The sequence below is a fragment of the Clinocottus analis genome, unplaced genomic scaffold, assembly GCF_023055335.1.
Source record: "Clinocottus analis isolate CAN_PGR_092001 unplaced genomic scaffold, fCliAna1.0.p SCAF_23, whole genome shotgun sequence".
In the NCBI taxonomy this organism is placed as follows: domain Eukaryota; kingdom Metazoa; phylum Chordata; class Actinopteri; order Perciformes; family Cottidae; genus Clinocottus; species Clinocottus analis.
Window position 1 is genome coordinate 9,233,822 of NW_027175965.1, and position 18,709 is coordinate 9,252,530.

The 18,709-nt window shown below is 45.2% G+C and overlaps 1 protein-coding gene across 13 annotated transcripts in view; it reads left to right on the plus strand.

The window, feature by feature from the left end:
- ptprsa (protein tyrosine phosphatase receptor type Sa) overlaps positions 1–18,709 on the plus strand; it is a 210,153-nt gene that overhangs the window by 137,737 nt on the left and 53,707 nt on the right. For 12 of the 13 annotated variants that reach the window (XM_068590029.1, XM_068590028.1, XM_068590034.1 and 9 more), the window contains 5 exons: positions 2,276–2,386; positions 12,558–12,827; positions 12,975–13,556; positions 14,205–14,341; positions 14,473–14,617. In XM_068590029.1, coding sequence (XP_068446130.1) covers positions 2,276–2,386; positions 12,558–12,827; positions 12,975–13,556; positions 14,205–14,341; positions 14,473–14,617 — 1,245 coding nt within the window. Of the gene's footprint in view, positions 1–2,275; positions 2,387–2,479; positions 4,780–12,557; positions 12,828–12,974; positions 13,557–14,204; positions 14,342–14,472; positions 14,618–18,709 lie in introns of those variants that run through there. The other variant, XM_068590036.1, reaches the window with a different exon arrangement.

An 18,709-nucleotide genomic window follows, 5' to 3' on the forward strand; every position in this document is an offset into this window, starting at 1 on the left:
TTTGTCTCTTCCCCATCTCTCCTGCTTCTCCTCCCTGTCCTCTTCCTCGCTTTCATCCCACCTCACTTGTTCTCTCTCTCTCTCTCTCTCTCTCTCTCTCTCTCTCTCTCTCTCTCTCTCTCTCTCTCTCTCTCTCTCTCGGTCTCGGTCTCTCTGTTCTGCCAGCAGAAGGAGTCTTCATGTGTTCTTCACAGATTCACTAAATAATAGCTAGAATATGTAATGAAGCCAGTCGGGGCTTGGAAACAATAGATAATGCCACCTAGCGAGACGTCTCCACCGAAGATGGAGAGGAACAGATGAAACTCCCACCGTTCTCAACGCTCCTCTATTTTTCTCTCTTTCTTGCTCCCTCTCTTTTTCGCCAGGAGGTGCAATTCACAGCCGCCATTGTTGGTTTTAATTGGCTCTCAATTAATTTAGTTTCGCTCGTTATCTGTCGCCCTCCGCGTGTTGAAAAGTTGTGTTTTGTTGACCTTCAGATGACATTTGTGAAGACGTTTGTACTCATCGGCAGACGTTCGCAGAGCGTCAGCGGGCGGCAGACGCCGAATGAAAGCGTCTTGAAATATAGAACACGTCTCCTGGTTGAACTGTTTGGAAACAGTCAACACACCACGAGCCTTTCTGCGTTATTATTCATGAACAGTTGAAACAATTGCACAAACGTCAACCGCAGCCTTTAGTAATGCGGCGCGGGGACCCGGCGGCTGACGAGCCGCTGGCAGAGCTTTCTGCAACCGTCCGCTTGGAGTCCAACTTCACACGGCCCGACTGTGTCGGTCTCTCTCTCGGCGGCGTCGAGGCGGTCGGCTTCTGAGCGCGTTCCAAGCCACCTGCCCGGCGGGCTGGCGTTCGCACATCAAACACATCCAAATCAGATCCATGCATGAATGCAGAGCGGAGACTCTGCACGCAGGTAGACGTTTCCATTTGCTGTGAGCGGCGTGCCGGGAACAGCGCCCTCTGGGGGACGAAGAGCGTCTGAGCCGTTGAGGGAAACGACGGGATCTTTTTGTGTCTTCAGGTCTTTTTTTATAAAGAGTTGATATCTCTGCATGGACTCCGAGGCGTGAAAACACTCTTAGAGTTTAAGGCCTTGGCGGAAGAGTGACTAATCTTTATAATTAGACGGGATCGATGGTCTCGTTTGTGGCACAGTTATTAGACCAATGTTCCAGGATCGCGGCTTTGTACGACATTGTGTTCTCCCCGCTCGCTGATGTGATGGAGTAGGTTATGGTATAGTGTTACAAAGCATCCTGGGCAGCGGCTGGCGTATTGATGCTGCCCGGCTAAACGCTAACGAGCGACGGTGCTGTGTTTTGTCGGGCCGGGCCGGGCTGCAATCTGTCTGCCGAGCCAGCCAGAAGCCCTAATGATATCATCAGGAAGTGCCGTCAACAGCGCTCTAACGAGGAGTGATCTGACGCCCGCTGCTTCACCTCCCTCCTCCGTCCCCCCGCGCCCCTTCTTCACTGCTTCTGTTGAGCATTTAGCTCGGCTTCATTTGCAGGAGACAACATCGAAAGAAACGTGACGCCGTATGGAGTCGTGTGCATTGAAATATGACAACATGGGGAACATGAATGAAGTGCAGTGAAGAGTAACACAAGGGAATACAACACATTGTTAGCTGGGTTTATTGGTTCATAACTGTACATTTTTGATATTTCTCTTCTTATATAATGTATGAATTAGACATGTCTGTTTCTGATGAGTTGCTATCACACAATTCTTTGAGCAGTTTCATGACAAAGAGGCAAGAGAGAGATATTTTCCCATGACCCTCTTCCCCCGACGCACACACACACTCTCCCTTGTCGAGTGCCATGTAAAGGGCAGTGTGTGTGTGTGTGTGTGTGTGTCTCACTCAGTTTACAAGACCATCTCAACACCCTTCCACATTACCTTTCATCCCACTTGCATCATTATTTTGTCCTTATGGTATTTTTTTTCAAAGAGATAGCATGTCTTAGCATAGCTACACATTTAATGTGACGGATTCAGTCCATCTCTGTACGAGTGGTTGGAGAGGAACTAGCTCCCATGCTAATCTGCATTAGCATTGCAGAGAAACACTTGTGGACATCGTGTGAAGTCCCAGATACCTTCTGCATTCAGCGTATTGTCTGATCATGCGTGCACCGTCACTGACAGATGGACTAATCCAATGCTCCCTGCTTTCTTTCTTTCTTTCTCTCTCTCTCGTTCTCTCTCTTCCCCCCCCCCTCCCTTCTTGTCTTCTTTTTTCCCCCATGTTGTGGTTTACCAGGTGCCTTGCAGATCGAGAACAGCGAGGAGACCGACCAGGGGAAGTACGAGTGCGTGGCGTCTAACGTGGAAGGCGTGCGCTACTCGTCCCCCGCTAACCTTTATGTGCGAGGTAGGGAGCAACCCGGCCCCAGCGTCAGGCCAAAAAAAACCCAAAACATCCACCCATTGTTACTCAGATGTCTGAACAGTGCAGCTCGGCTCTAAGCAGCATTACCGTTGAGCTTAACACATGATGGATGCTTTCATTCTAGCCTGAGTGTATTTGCACTAAATGTATTTTGCAAACTAGTATTACCCGACGACTATAAATCTTCTACAGCATTGATAGCTTTGCCTGCCCACAAATGCAATTTCATATGCACTGAAACCTCCGAATGTAAAACTATAATTGACCAACTAATGTTCTTCTCTGTTATGATGTTATGCTCCATTTTGTCTTTGAATGCCCTCCCCGACTCGCTGGGAAAAGGAAATGTGTAGCACAACAAGCCGTATGTCTTTACTTTATCAGCTGTGAGACATCTGTAATTGTGCGCTTTGGAACAATGTTCCCCCCTCCGCCAAAGTTATGGAGCCCAAAAAGAGTGGAAAGGGACCTCTTTTTGATTAGTTTTTCCAGGTACAGGAGCGCGACGGTAAGTCTGGATTTTGATTGCGTGGCGAGGTATTTAACGCCCACCAATCAAAATCTCAACCCCCTTCTCCTCCTCCTCCTCCAGATTTGGGGGGTGAAAGGATTCCCTTGTGGTGAATTTCTAGACAAGGACTCTTAACGCAGTCAGCTGCTCTGTATTACATAGAAACTGTTCAATTGCATAGATTTTAAATAGTGCACTTCCTCTACTTTTTCCTTCTTGGTGTTCTGAGGCATAAATCCAAAGTATTCCCCGGTTTCTTCTTCGGGGGTATTATCTTTAAATCCTTTCCGCAGTCAGGAGTAATTTGGGCTGGCATGATCCAGCAAAGTGAAGATATGAAAAACAATCAGTCACAGAGAACGTTGAGTTTCATGCAATGAAGACAAAAGCCTAGCCTCGGCTCCTAATGCTAAATGACAATGAATCCCTGTTGAGGGAGCTCTGATAAATTGAAGCAGATGCATTTTCGACATGTATTATTTATATTGTGCATATTAAATAAAGATGCCTCGGTATCTACTCAGTTTGTTCCCTCTGCTGTGTACCAAATAACTTTGTTCCCGATAAATAATTCACTACCCTGACATTATAAAATGGGTCAGAGAGCTGCTTTTTCATTATTACTGCTATTATCATACCCTGTGAAGTAGCAGCACGGCGAAGGAAAGAAATGCAACCGTGAGCAGTATGAGGTGAATAACGGCTCGTCAGGATTAGCGTCTCTTCATCCCGGAGGCTCACGCTGTCTCCGCTGTGACGCAGTGACACTTAATGTCAAGGAGCTATCCACATTTTGTTCTACGCATACAGCAAGGTAGATGTTAAAAAGGTCCGTGGCAAATTGCAGTCAAGAGTGCTACAGGAATCGTTAAATAACAATGTTTGGGAACACATTGTGGACACAGCACCGGGATGTTTAGTAGTTGGAAAAAAACACGCAGCTATTCCCCCGATATCATCTCCAACTGTTCATGCAATCTCCACGAACACCGGCTCCATCAGCATGCTTTAAAAAGCCTCCACCAGGGTCATGTCAGTCAGGTACTTTCTCACTGTGTAACACACGTGTTATGCCTTGATGGTGTCAAACCTTTTGTCTGTTTTCAGTTAACTTTTGTCGATCAATTCTGATACTTTGATGTTGACTGTTATTGTTTCACGAAAGCGAAAATGCACTCGAGATTAGCAGCTGCGGTTGGGATCAAATCTCCAGGAAACAAAAAAAAACAAAACGACAATCCTAAATTGTGTCTCCGGCGCACACTAAGCGTCCTTTTCCCCAAAAAACAGAACCCATAATGACGGCGTTCCTGATTGGCTTCAGACAACATTCACTGCAACCGTCTTCTTGCACTGCAGCTGCTAATTTCAGCACCAAACTGTGTCTTTTTTTCTTTTCTATCTCTCATTAGTTTTCTTTATTTTTTCCTTTATTTGGTTTCCTTCTCTAACAAAAAGCACATACCACAGGAGCTCCTTTCCTCCTGGCTATAAGGAGCTTGTGAAACATTTTGAATTATGGATATGGTACGCTTGATTTGACTCCAGTGGCGCCTCACTATTTTTTTTTCTTACCAGGCGACAGTGCGGCCACTGGGGTGCATCTAATTGTTTTTGGTTCTGAGTTTATTTAAGGGAGGGCGGGGCGGGCGGGGCAGGCAAGTGTACTTTCAAGACGGGTGTCACTGATAGCAGGGACAAGGGAAAAAGAGGGAAAAAGGATTAAAGAAAAGGGAAATGTAGCTGCAGCTAAACACCTTGAGGTGGCTTTTTTTACTCTCTCTGTGTTTCCCCTATTTTTCTCTTCTCCTCATGTCATTGTGTTCTGCATCAACCCCTTTACATCCCTCAGAGCTTCGAGAAGGTTGGTGTGTTTTTTCTTTTTTACTTTTTTTAACCCACATTTGAAAAAAAAAAATCAACATGTTGAAAAATTTTAGCTGTTATTTTGCCTATTACAGAGCTCGAAACATGACTAATTTGAAGGATAATACTAATCGGTTTCATCCAAACTGCTAAATGATTATGAAAAGAAATGTTTCTTTATTACCGAGGAAGAAATGATGAAAGCAAACCTGATTAGCTCGGGTCTTGTTTAATTTACTTTTATGTTTGCATTGTGGGGCCTTTTCTCGTTTTGCATCCTTTGGTATTGCTTCTGCACCTGAAGGCTTTCTTGCACGTGGTGTCTTGAAAACCCAGCACGTGGAAATAACAGAACATGTTGCATGATGGGAGAATGTAACTGCGCTTGCATGCTTGGACAGCATCCTTTTTGGCCGTGTTGGTCTTTTTCTTTCAGCACTTCCCTGTGATGTGTCCAATGGTCTCCTCCTCTCTTTCTTTGGTTTCTCAACACGTGTTTCCCCTGATTCAACCTGTTGTTTTTGAGCTTTCCTTTATTTTGTTTAATTTCTTTGTGTTGTGATTATGGTGTCGTGTTTGTGTGCGTTTTTTTTCCCTTTGTTTCACTTCTGTTTCCTGACCTTACTTTTCCGTTTGTCTATTTGTGGTTAATTTGTTTCGTGAGATTTTATTTTTCCCCGTTTTCACAATGACGCTGCTCTGCTTCTTGAGTCTCGGAGTGCAAATGCAAATGCCGAATGAAATAATAAGTGTGTATACAGCCGGTCTTCCTGTCATCTTGTTGATAGCGATCCATAACGTGCACCTGATTGGGCCTGATTGGGTTCTGTGGTGCTTTCAGGCCGCCATTAAGGGACGCCGTCTACAGTGCCACGCGGATCAATAACAACATAATGACTCTGACATCACGTTAGCTGTCGCTTAGCGGGTGCTCGAAGATGCTTTTATTTTGAAATGGTGGCAGCTCGATGTGATTGGTTTTGTTGAGCGACTGCTGTTTGTGTTCCCTTTGCAGTCGTGACACTCAATCAAATCATAATGTATTATTCACAAGCCCACCTCCCCGAGTACACGCACACACACACACACACACACACACACACACACACACACACACACTTTAATGTAATATAATTGATTTTCAGCTTGATGTGACCACGTAAGAAAGAAATATTCTCTTTCTGGATTATAAAATAGACAGTAATTGACGATGTTTTTAAGCATTCATACTTCAACAATAATTAGGATAAGATGCTAAATCTACACTGATGGAGAATATATTGCAATCGGCTTTGTACCTTTTCTTAAGACACTTGCAAGACACATCCACCTGGATCCTGTGTCACCTGCTGCTGTGTCTCCTGTAGGTATTTTATGTCTCCAGTAGTCTTATACACGCTTTTCCTTTTCTTCTTCATCATTTTGAAAAGAAACCACTTTTTTTTTGGCTAGTGATCCATGTGGTTCAATAAGTCTGAGAAGATCAGGCATGCCGTTCATTCAGGTGGAGGAGATAACACACTCCCTCCTCTATCAGGCTCCTCTGAAAGCGGGAGGATTCCTAAGTGTCGCTGATCTCCAGGAGATAAACCGATGTCTGTAAAGTATCCGGAATATCGAATAAATGGCGGCTAATAAATAACCTTTCAGCCATAAAAGTACATTGGGTTTTTCCCAGGAAGCTGCACCAAATACAACTCTAGACGTGAGTCTACATACTGAGTGTATTCAAGCCAGCGCGTCTGGATCCATCGTGTTTGGTGTGAGATTCAAATTATAAGTAAAAGAAACTCCCTCAGAAAGAATCATAAATGTTAGCGAGTGTTTTTCTTTTCTGAAGATGCATCTAACTATAAAGAGACGTTTCTTCCCGTTGCACCACATCATTTGTCCTTAATGCAAGTCATTAGACGAATACATATAATCATCCCTTCGGATGGAATCGTTATCTCCGACACAAATGAGGGTTTAAACTCCAACGCCCTCGTGCACCGATTGAAAAAGACTATCCTTAATCTATCCTTATCTATCCTTAATTCTACCAGTTGAGTCTGTGAAAGCCGCCGGATAAATCATCTGTCATTGCTGCCGAGTGTCCACAAAGTACGGCACAGTCCTGTTGTGTTACACAGAGTGATGTCGCCTGACGATGTCCACCATCTTGATTTGGAAGTAGAAGTCCTATGAGAATAACACTGATGCAGAAAGACTGTGCTGTGATGTACGCATGTGCACGTTTGCCCTCCTACGGTGGTATCTGCCTGATTTTTGAATGTGCTTGCATGTCCTGCTATGCATTTGTGTAACGTTGGGAAAGAAAGCTAGATTACACCTTATGTTCTCACCGGCCAAAGCCAAATCCTGCCATCTCTATTAGATGTTTGTCTCAAGGAGTCCTGAAGTTTACAACCACCCCCCCGCCCCCTCAAAAAGAGAATGCATTTATGTATCACACAAAAACAATGTGCAATACACTCCCCTTTCTCAATCTGACTGATACTGAAGGGATTCATTCTGCTGCTTGTCATCGTCCCTGAAAGACAACAGAGAGAAGTCATACGCTCTGAAATCCCCTCAATTCGTCGCGTGCTGTAATTAGATCCCCCCGCCACGATTCCTGTCAGTTTCCTTTAAGGTGATAATTTCCATTTTGATGAGCCGCCGATAGAGACTGTTTAGCATTGCCGCGGCCGAGGTATGTTAATCTGAGCCGACCCCTGCGGTTCATGAACGCCGCCGGCCCGAAACCCAGCAAGTGTGACTAAAGGATCTCCATACTGCGCCTGTGTCCTCAGGCAGCAAGAGGGTGTAATCTCAGCTTCAAGGTGACACTAAAGGCTGCACATTATTTTGGCTTCCCTCCCCCCGCCCCCTTCATTTTGGGGCAGCAAAATCTGCCTCACCAAAATGGCCGATAATGTCCACCTTCTGACCTCTGTTTTTTGGCACAAATCCCTCCACGACACCGCCCACTGTCAGCGTTAGTGCAGTACTCTGGCGTTCTCTCTCGACTGCTTTCCACCTCGTCCACTGTAAGGCTTCCTGTCTATCTCTCCACATTGGGGCTTGAAAAAAAAAAAAATATGTCGTTAGGTGTCCAAATGAAAGATATGTTTTGTTTTATTATCTCTCAATTCCAAAATGAGTCAAGCAGACTCTTGGTCTCTGGGAATGAGGAGCCTGTCCATGCAATTGGGATTCCTTTATTTGCTTTGTTTCAGTGGCATTACATGCTAAGGGTTAGCATAGCATAGGTGCCCTCATTCACATCCACGCATTGCATACAGGCGTCTGTGTAGCTGGTGATAGGGCAGTGATTCATCTGCATGTGATACTGACATTTAGACGCACAGTTAATATTGTCGCCGAACGTGTCTACTGCTTCTATACTTCACCGTTATCCCCACCCAAGACGTAGCATGTAGCGTAGCATCGACTGACCTTGAGCTCTTGATCTTCTGCTGCAACCAAAGACCAAATGTGTTTTTGTGTCAGACACACAGGTGCACGCTGTCGACATAGACTCCCCCCACAACTGTACACGTGTGTGTGTTGTCCCCAGCGCCACCAACACTTTCAGAAAGGACGTTTTTGTTTTGTTTTTTGGTATCGGCTCAGCGATTTTAATATTTCACTGGCAAGCCACAGCCGAAAGTGACCCGTGTTTGGCAGCTGGCTGGTGTTAGTCCCCTCATTGCCCTGACAATGTAGGCACAGGAAGGTGAACGGAGACCTTTTCCTGTGGGGAAGACCTCGTTCACTCGGCCCCTTTAGCTCCCGTTGGCTGACCCGAGTCCCAGAGACGAGCAGCGCCATCAGGCACACTTTGATTGGACATCGCCCCTAAATGAAAGAAACAGGCCCTGTTCAGGTTTCAACAATCTTTTGGATTGGAGACAAGATTAAAGTGGACGCAAATCAAAGCTGAAAAACATCTAATAGTATTGATGCATTCCTCTTTGTACACAGCTGCACTCCGGTCCTGTCGATGCTGTTCGGACTTAGTTTTTTTTTTTTTTTTTTTTTTTCGTGGATCTGTTCAAGTTTGATTTATTTCCTTTGATTTGTTTTTGTGTGTGTCTGGAACAATGCTATATTTGGGAATGAATGGCATGCTTGGATGGGCTTGGGTGACATTTTTTGGATTGTATTGGTTCCCTGGTGTCTGCCCAAGTGGATGTGGGCGCACCTGTATATGTCACTCATGCCATAGCCACACCCATGCATGTCTGTGAGGAATGGGCTGCCCTTCCACCTTTTGTTGTTTAGTTAAGCTTTTTTTTGACAAATTAGTGTGCAGAGATATAGTTTATGTACCTCTATGGTGGTCTTTTGGTTGTTTTTCTTTCAGTTTAACATGTTTTTTTTAGGAAAATCTCCCACTTGGATCTCCTTATTATCCAATTAGACCTGTCACAATCAGACACAGCATGCCATTTGAAGAAAGAGGTCATGCTTCTATTGTTCAATTTGATTTTTACACCGTCAGATCAGGGCTTTGATCCATTGATATGGTTTCGAACCGATTTTTTTCTGTATCCTGTTATGCTCCCAATGGAGGCATTTCACTTCCAACATATTAAAAATTAAAATCTTTTTCAGGGCAGACTTTTTGAAATCTGCTTTTGACCGTTTTTTTTTTTCTTGGTACATTTTATGCCCAATCAGTGTGAGGGGTTTCTGTGCCACAAAAGAGCATTTCCTCAAAGGTCAGCAATTAAGTCTTTGCCCTCAAGGTCAGGATGTGTCTCGCCCAACTAGAAACATAATTGACATTAACAGTGAAGGACATGAGCTGCATGGAGAGTAGTACAGTAACAGCGTTGGCTGCAGACGGTCTGACTCCATGTTTGATTCACCCTGCAGCTGCAATTGACTCTCCATGTAAAACATACTACATGTAAAGCAGATTAATGGGGTTTATTAGTGAATATGACATGGCTGTTAAAAGCCAGTAACAGTAGATGCGTTTCCACCTCTTAGGTACTCTAGATGGCTTTTATTTACTATTTATTTAACATGTTGGGTCCCTGCAGACAACGTGAACATGCTGTATGTACATGTTAGTGATTATTTCAGTCAGAAATAGTCAGTTCTCTGGTAAAAAAAAAAAAAAGTCCCGTCAGTGTGTGTCACCAGTCTGGGTGTAAATATTTGTGCCCTTAGTCTGTTGTTAAAAGTCAAAGTGTCCCATGCAACGATCATACGAATCCCATTTGGATCGACACGGTGTATTCTGGAATGCTACCTATCCTTGATGCCCCTCCCCCCTCCTCCACACACCTGAATCCCTCCCTCACTTCACACACACACACACACACACACCTCACTCTCCGCCCACCCGACCACTTCTTTACACTTGCATCGAGGTGCAACGTTTAAAGCGGGGGAGGAAGGGAGGTGCCGTTGATTCTTGTTTTTAAGCCCCAGTGTGTGAGACCTCCAAACCCACTTTGAGCCATGCTCTTTTTTTTATATTATTTGGTTTTGATTTAGAATCACAGTCTCCTTATTCTATCCCCACTTATGCCCTCCTCCTCCTCCTCTTCCTCCTCCTCCTCCTTCCCTTTCTCCGACCCCTCCCCCCCTTGCGTACTGTACAGTATGTCTGCGTGGCCATCCGTCTGTCTGTCTGTCCTCTTGTCTGCTGTCTTGCTGCTTGAGTTCTGCCTCGTGTCTCTCGTCCTTGTCTTTCCCGTCTTGTCTTATCTGTCTGTCTCTAAGTCCGCTCTTCCATTTAGTTTATCTTTTATTTTTTTAACTTCTACTTTGCTTCTCTCACTTTGAACCTTCTTTGCATCCCAACAAACATTCTGACGTTGTCCAGACGTAGATACTTTAAGAGTTTAAAATAGAAGTTAAAGAACGCCTTAGTCGTCGATAGTTGTGTCTTTTTAGTGAATTCAATAACCTAAATGTTTATTTAAATGTATATACCTAATTATTAGGTATAAGTTAAAGTCTTAATATGTCTTTTTGTTATACCATAAGAGGGTTTCCCCTCAGCCTTTAACCATCAGGCATGTAAAATGTCTTTTTTCATATGATATGTAAAGGAAGTTTGGTATTTCACCAACTAGCAACACAAGCAGTCTCCAGCTCATCTTGGCTTAAGCAGAGTAAAGCCTTATGTGTCTCACATGTACATATGCAGGACAATCCTGCATTAAATACCACTTTGTAACTCCCCTGCTCGTGCAGTGTTGACCTTTGTCGCCTCTGGCGTGACACTAATTGTCAAGTGCTTGCTGGGATGCGTTTCATGGACACTCAGTGTGTTTGCTAACTCATCCTCTTTCCCTTTCTAACTCTCACATACTGTACACGCGCACACTCATGCCGACACCGACGCAGCAAATATATACATCTATGTATATACACATGCACACACACACGCCATCAACCTCCTTCCACTCAACACCGACCCATGAGTTTCGAGGTCTCCCTCTGCTAGCCGTCATCCTGGCCTTTATTCATATACCTTTCTCTGGCTTTCCCTCCATCTCTCTTCCGTGTTCTCTGGATCTCTTCCTCCCTGTCGATCCAGTTCTGTTTCTTGCCTCCAACACTCTGTGATAGTAGACCTCTCTAGCTCCAACGAGTTATTTTTCTATGTATTTCTAGGCACACACCTTGTTCCTCAATACTTACTTTGTGTTAACTGGGACTGCGATGTGACAATGTGCCACCATCACATTTCGTCACATTTGCTGGAGAAAAACAAAAGTTTACACAGCATTGAAGTGGGTTTCCCCCCTTCACCCTCCTCCAAACCTCCCCCCTCTCTTTTATCTTCCTCTGTCACTCTTTGCTCCTCTGTTCCCTTTCTTCCTCTCCTCCGATGCTTTATCCTCTATCTCGTATTTCTTCTTTCCTCTCCAATCGTCTTTTGTCTGGGCATGCTAGCGACCCTTCAGTTATATTCCTCTATGCATTTTATCTCAATTTTTATATCTGATTTTGTTATCATTTACTCCTTAATTTACCTCGGTCTATTTATGCATGCTGTCTGTGAAACTGATAGCTGCATCTATCAATGGAACCGTGTCAGATCTTAATAAGGCTTTGTCCAGTGGATCTACCCTAAACCACAAAAATCTGATTAAAGTTTCTCATCTTTATGATAACTAGGTAGAAAGAGACAGGCTTCAAGCGCAAAACCTCTGCTAGAATGTGTTTAGAGATATTGTAGAGATGGTCAATAGCCCAGTAACCCTATACTTCCTGTGCTGTGGGAGAAGCCCGTAATGGCCTACTTCCTGTTTGGCATGTGTGCCTGAGAGGACAGGAAGTTCCAGGTTGCCATGGTGGATGTGATAGCATTATCACATGGCCTTTACCTTACACACCTTCACACCGTGTGACCAGGTTCTGCCGCATAGGTGCACGTATGTCAGCGGTTCAGCTCCAAAGATGAGAAACTCGTAATAGATTTTTGTGTCTTTAATTGTGCTGTGATGGGTCAAATATTGGTCAATGGAACCTTGTTGCTATGAATCGTTGCTTTACTGTTAATCTACTTTGTTGTTGAAGCAGTTCTGTTAGTTTAGTTCCTTCTCATTATTTGTATTTTCTTTATGTTTTGAAAAAGTCTACTTCTTTTATTTTGTGTTTCAGTTCACATGTACCATGTTGAACCTTTTTTTGTGTTAAGTATTTCCTTGAGAAGGGTCCATTTTCATCGGCCTCTCCTGTTACCTCTCTCTCTTTCTCTTTTTTTTTGACTCCCTTGCCCTCTTTTGTCATCCTCTCTCCTCCCTCATGCCTTCCTCCCAGTCCGGCGGGTGCCTCCTCGCTTCTCCATCCCGCCAACGAGTCAGGAAATTATGCCTGGCGGCAGCGTGAACATTACGTGCGTGGCGGTGGGGTCGCCCATGCCGTACGTCAAGTGGATGCTGAACTCGGAGGATCTGACGCCCGAGGACGAGATGCCGGTGGGCAGGAACGTTCTCGAGCTGAGCAGCGTCCGCGAGTCGGCCAACTACACCTGCGTGGCCATGAGCAGCCTCGGCATCATCGAAGCCGTGGCGCAGATCACCGTCAAATGTAAGAGATTTACCTGTGAAGAAGTGTATTTAAAACAAGCGTCCTTACGGCACGATGAAGGAATTCAGAAGTTCTCCTTTTCTGATGCGAATGTCTTTGCTAAGGCGCCGTCATGATACCTTTCTGTCTCCCCTCTCACCGTCGCAGCTCTCCCTAAGCCTCCAGGTACCCCCGTGGTGACTGAAACCACCGCCACCAGCGTGACCATCACTTGGGACTCGGGCAACCCGGACCCGGTGACTTACTATATAATCCAGTACAGGGCCAAGTCCCCGGACAGCAAGTACGAGACGGTGGACGACATCACCACCACGCGCTACAGCATCGGAGGCCTCTACCCCAACACGGAGTATGAGATCCGGGTCTCGGCCGTCAACACGATCGGCCAGGGTCCCCCCAGCGAGCCGGTGGAAACCCGGACCGGTGAGCAGGCCCCTGCCAGTCCACCGCGAAACATCCAGGCCCAGATCATATCCCAAAACACCATGATGGTGCGATGGGAGGAGCCCGAGGAGCCCAACGGGCAGATCAAGGGCTACCGTGTCTATTACACCATGGACGATTCCCAGCCCATGAGCCTCTGGCAGATCCACAACGTCCAGGACAGCATCATCACCACCATCCAGAGCCTGGTCCCTCAAGAGACCTACACAATCAAAGTCCTGGCGTTCACCTCTGTGGGCGATGGACCCTTCTCCGAGCCCATCCATGTCAAAGTACTGCAAGGAGGTAAAGATAATACATCCGATTTTGTGTTAAAACTCTCAAATACTCTTTTCTGAGGGATCTATGCAGAGTTCAAACCAAGTTGTTCAGCGTAAACTAAGTGAGACAGAAAATAGTGAAAGCTACATCTGTTCTCCAGCTTTCTGCTGAAGGAAAATACTTTGACAGCCAATGAAGAACATCTTCAGCTCTTTTTTTTTTGTGCACCAGCAGCACATTTTGTATGAAACTTTAGACAGCCTGTGCCTGCTTGGCAAGGAGAAAAGTTTCCCCCCCCGCTGTGAGGGCTTCACCCACACATCTGCGGCCTCTGCAAACGATGACAAAAGTCTGTTTGATCGCGGCAGACAGAAAAGACACAACAGCCGCATTTTGATCAAGACACACAAATCTGAAAACTGTCCATATGCTTCAGGGAGCGGAGCAAACTCACCCCACCACGCGAAAGCGAGGAGGTGGAGCCGCTCGCCATTAGCTCGCACACTTCTGCACTTCACTAGTATCGACTCATGTCAGTGTGTTGATAGAACAATGTGCTATTTAATCAACAGAAAAAGTACTTTAAGGACCCTTGTCGCGTGTATTGTATTCATTTCTTCACATGTTTCTGCATGCATTTCCTTCCACAATGACCGTCGCCATGTTCTTCAGTTCCAGGTCAACCGTCCAAGTTTCAGGTCGGTGCTGTTTCTGACACCAGCATCGAGCTGACCTGGGAAGCCGCCTACGACAAGGAGGGAATCATAAACTATGAACTGCGCTACATGGAAGGCAGTTTCGGCACCCAGGTGAGACTTTTTTTTTTTTAACGTTTCAGAGTTCAGTGCCTCCCGCACCGAGAGGTTGGACGCCATCTCCTTCCAACGTACAATTTCACTTTGAATCTCACTTGTGAGTAACAATGCCTCTCCGTCGATAGATGAAGAAAACATTCGGACCCGCGTCGTCGTATGTTGTGGAGAACCTGCGGCCGCACACAGAGTACCGCTTCTCTCTGGCGGCCATCTCCAGCAAAGGCATCGGAGCCTTCACCAATGACATATCACACAAGACCTTGCAAGCCAGTATGTAGCCCTTCATTCAGTCTTCTTTCTCTCTGTGCGTTGGTTAACAGACAGATTTCCTCCAGTAAAGCAGTTAAACGATGTTCTGATGAGATGTTGTGCTTCTTTCTACTGCCGCTTGTGAACTTGTCGACTGTTTCTTCCACTTTGAACCGTGGCTGTTTTTCTCTGTCGGGGTTCAAAGCTGATACAGAAACGGTGAACTCCATCACAAACTGACTCTTAACTAATGTGTTTTGTTTAATTCTTGTGAAGACCTTGACCTTGATTTTGTTCAACCTCAATGCAACAAAATGATTATGGTATCTTCAACCTTACGTTAAGTGCCATTTACATAACAAAAGGTTCATTTTGTGGCAAGTTATGGTTGAAATTAAGCTACAAATGGCTAAAGTCACCCCTTTCATTTTCAAATTAATTCCATAAATGGCCTCCGGCGCCAGATATGCATGAGTTTCAAACAAGTCAAGTCTGCTTCCACTGACAATTGTGGCGGTTACTTATTTCCCTTTCACTTTTGTTTATATTTGCTTTTCCTTCTTTTCAACAGCAAGTGCACTTTCTTCCACGCGACAGAGACACAAAAAATGTCATCTTTCCTCTGCGACCGCCACGGCTCTCATATGATCGGTGTTCAGATCGGGGACGAGGAGTTTAGGGGTTGAGTTTAGTCTTTAAAGGACAAAAAAAACCTTTGAGTACACATATACTACGTACATATACTAGCTGAATGTATTCCAGTACATCAGTTCTGCAGTGACTATTGTACAGATGACAAAAACACAAGTGAATTATTTAAACCAGCCAGCTAAAAATAACAAGAGTTATATATGTATTTATACACTCAGTCGTGCAAGCTGTAGAGATATAAAACACACACAGCTTATCCAATCAAATATCCAACCGTTGTGATGGCAGAGCATGAAATTCATGTCTTTTAGGTTTACACAGCACACAAAGATTAACAATGATGCGTCCACATTTAATACATTAATGCTCATTGCCAGAGTGTCCATCTTTAACCGAGCAGAGGACCTTTACTGGGACATAGGGAAGCCATGGCGGTGGGAGTCGACCTCTTTTTAACACATTTTCTGTTTCTACCAGTGCAACTTGTTGGATGTTCCCCCACAACTGGGCTGTGGGGGCTTTGGAAACAACCACTTCACAGTTCTTTTGGGTACCGCTGGGTGACGATGCACAGTCACCGAGGAGAGCGCCAGCTGCATGCAATACTCACTCCCCCCCACCGGGGGCGCTAAACATGCCACTGCATCGTCCGCCTTTGACCAGCATGAATAATAATGGATGTTCATTCGCCCCCTCATTGCTGTCGTGGCGTCTCTGCGTCGTCTGTGCACATCTTCACCTGTCGGTGTGTGCTCGTGTTTTTTTCTTACCTCTGTTTTTCCTTTTCTGCATTCGTACTCGACCGGTAACCTGCATCCTGATCGGGTCGGAGACGCTCCTCTCTTTCTCGTCCTTCATCCGGTTTCAGCTGTTTCTCCCTGTGCTACTTGTTACCCTGTGCAACTGAACAAAAGGCTCTCCTTGGAATGGCTTGACGTCTCCTTGCTCACTTTGTGTCCTCCTCCTTTTACGTTGAGTCTTTTGAAAACAAAGTTATTTTTTTTGTATTGTTTTTTTAATTTCGATTTCTTACTGGGTTATCCAAAATAATATTGGTTTTGACATCACTCCAAACAGTAGCTTGCTGCTATTGTCATCTTTCCGTCGGGTTCTTGCATGAACCCAAGGCCGCTTCAGCCACGAGAACAACAACAACAACAACAACAGGCAGAGCAGACGCACAACACTAAGAGAATAAGTGGAACTGGTGGCTCGTTTCAATTGAATTACAGTGTATAGAAAAGAAAACTGTGCATCTGCCTGCCCACCACAGACATGTGACACTCCTGTCCTGGAAATTAGCGTCAATTTGTGTTCGGATTAGTAATCAACTTCATAAATATCGTGTCCCACATACGAGCTCATTTCCATGACAAGAGTATCAAGTCCTCTTTGGTAAAGTTTAAACATCTTGTTCTATCTATTCTCCTTCTATGGTTTCACTTCAGGCCTCATTGTTTTTCTCAGACGGTTATGTTTTTAGGCTTTTATCCGTTGGTTTCCCTCTGCTGAGGTCAGAACGCCACGTACTGAGTCAGACAAAGCAAAAGATGTTCCACTTCACAATAAATAACTTGATTTTCTGGATCCTTGAAGGTAAGTGATTGAGCGGTTTAGGGATTCAGTCTGCCATCACATATTAATTCCTTTAACAGCTGTTTTCTGCAGCGCTTTTCTGGAACGCCAACATAGATTTAGTGCAAGAATTCTTCACACGTGAGACGGTTCAATATTAAAACGACATGTTTTATGTTTGAAGAGCCCTCACAGTGTGGCGAATGTGACAAAGACACTATAATCGTTTGGAAAAGAGCACACAGGCCACACATGAACACACAATGCAGAGACACACAATTGGAACAAGTTTAAGGGCAGTAGAGTTCACTGAGGAAGTGTCACACACACAGACACACAAGCATCAATGAGCCCTTCACATATGCAGAATATAATTTAATCTCACACACCTTATTTACCAGTATTAGCTGCACAGGGTTATATGTTTGTTTCATGGACTTCTGTGAGTGCCATGTTGTCCTCACAGCCCTACAAACCCACTTCAACCTGGATCTGGTCCCAAACCAGTGTCAGGCAGACTGAAACTCTACTCCGCTGAAAAAGAAAGACGGACAACACGAGTCCCTCGTTTATTGTCCATATGTTCTGGGACAAGATGTGTACAGATTGTTGAAGTTCATGCTCAGTCCTAACAGCACTACCAGGGGCTCTTGTCATGGGGACTACTCTGCCAAGAACTCGTGAAAAAGCACTGCAAAAAAAATAAAAATATACAAATGCGGCGACTGACGCCAAACGACTCCAAAACAAAGAGCAGCACAATCATTTGATTGGCGTCTGTTGTTCAATACGACAGCGGTCTGAAATGCATTCACGAGACCGAGCCGGCAGCTGTAGCCCTCATTCAGAAGCAAGGCCTCTTGGGTAATGCTGCCGTAGCCGTCGGCGTCCGGGCGGCGATTTCTCGTGAGACCGTTCAGACGCGGCCGGATTCGGGTCCACGAGCCGAGAGCCGAGAGCCGAGAGCCGGCAGGGCTCCCGCTGTTCTTTCAGCCGTTCACCCGGCTTCACTGGAGGACCCGACATGGACCGCGAGGCCCCGGAGCGGCAGATACGAATCCCATTTCATAGCGTCAGAATTCATTTCATGCTCGGCGATAAGCTACGAGCCGGGCCCCTGGATTGTCGGGCTTTGTTACACATTTAGATTATACCTAGAACCTGCCAGTAGCTAGTCAAGTGCTATCTCTCAAATTAAAGTGGCAGATTTTTAAATCCTCTGTATTTAGCCAAACAAGCAGTTTAGCCCTCCCCCTCTCTTTCTCTCTCTCTCTCTCTCTACACACACACACACACACACACACACACACACACACTTACTGTAATTGCAGGAGGTTTTAGATATATTGGAATATCTGTGTGAGCCACACAGCGCGGCCATTTGGCACTGGGGGGATTAATTCCATAATGATCTCCAAATACGAACATCATGTCATTCGAGGCTTCTAATGAAAATACAATTAAAGTGCGGACATGTGCTTATGCGCTGATAGCAGAAGCATTGGCAAAGCTGGGCCATTTTCAAGAATGGACATCAGACACTGAGTAATGGCCTGTGTGGCTAAACTGTTAGCAGCGCGTGCTATTTATGTATTTATGTCCACTTAGGATGTCGAACTGAAAGCAGGTTCATCTGAAGGTAGCCCGGTGGCCGCCAGCTCTTCATATCACAGCTAACTCCAGAAGTCAAAGAGGTGAACGTGAATGCAGACATGACTAATTATTTGTCACGTAGCATTTAGGGAAACTCTTTCAGGCGAAGCTTCAAAAGAAACTCAAGTAAGGCATTAGCTGAGTTTCTTCTTTTGTGGTTGTAGTTCTTCTATCCATAATCCCGGCATTGGCCTTCATGGGATATGCACTTTATTAAAGCCGGGCCTCTGCCCG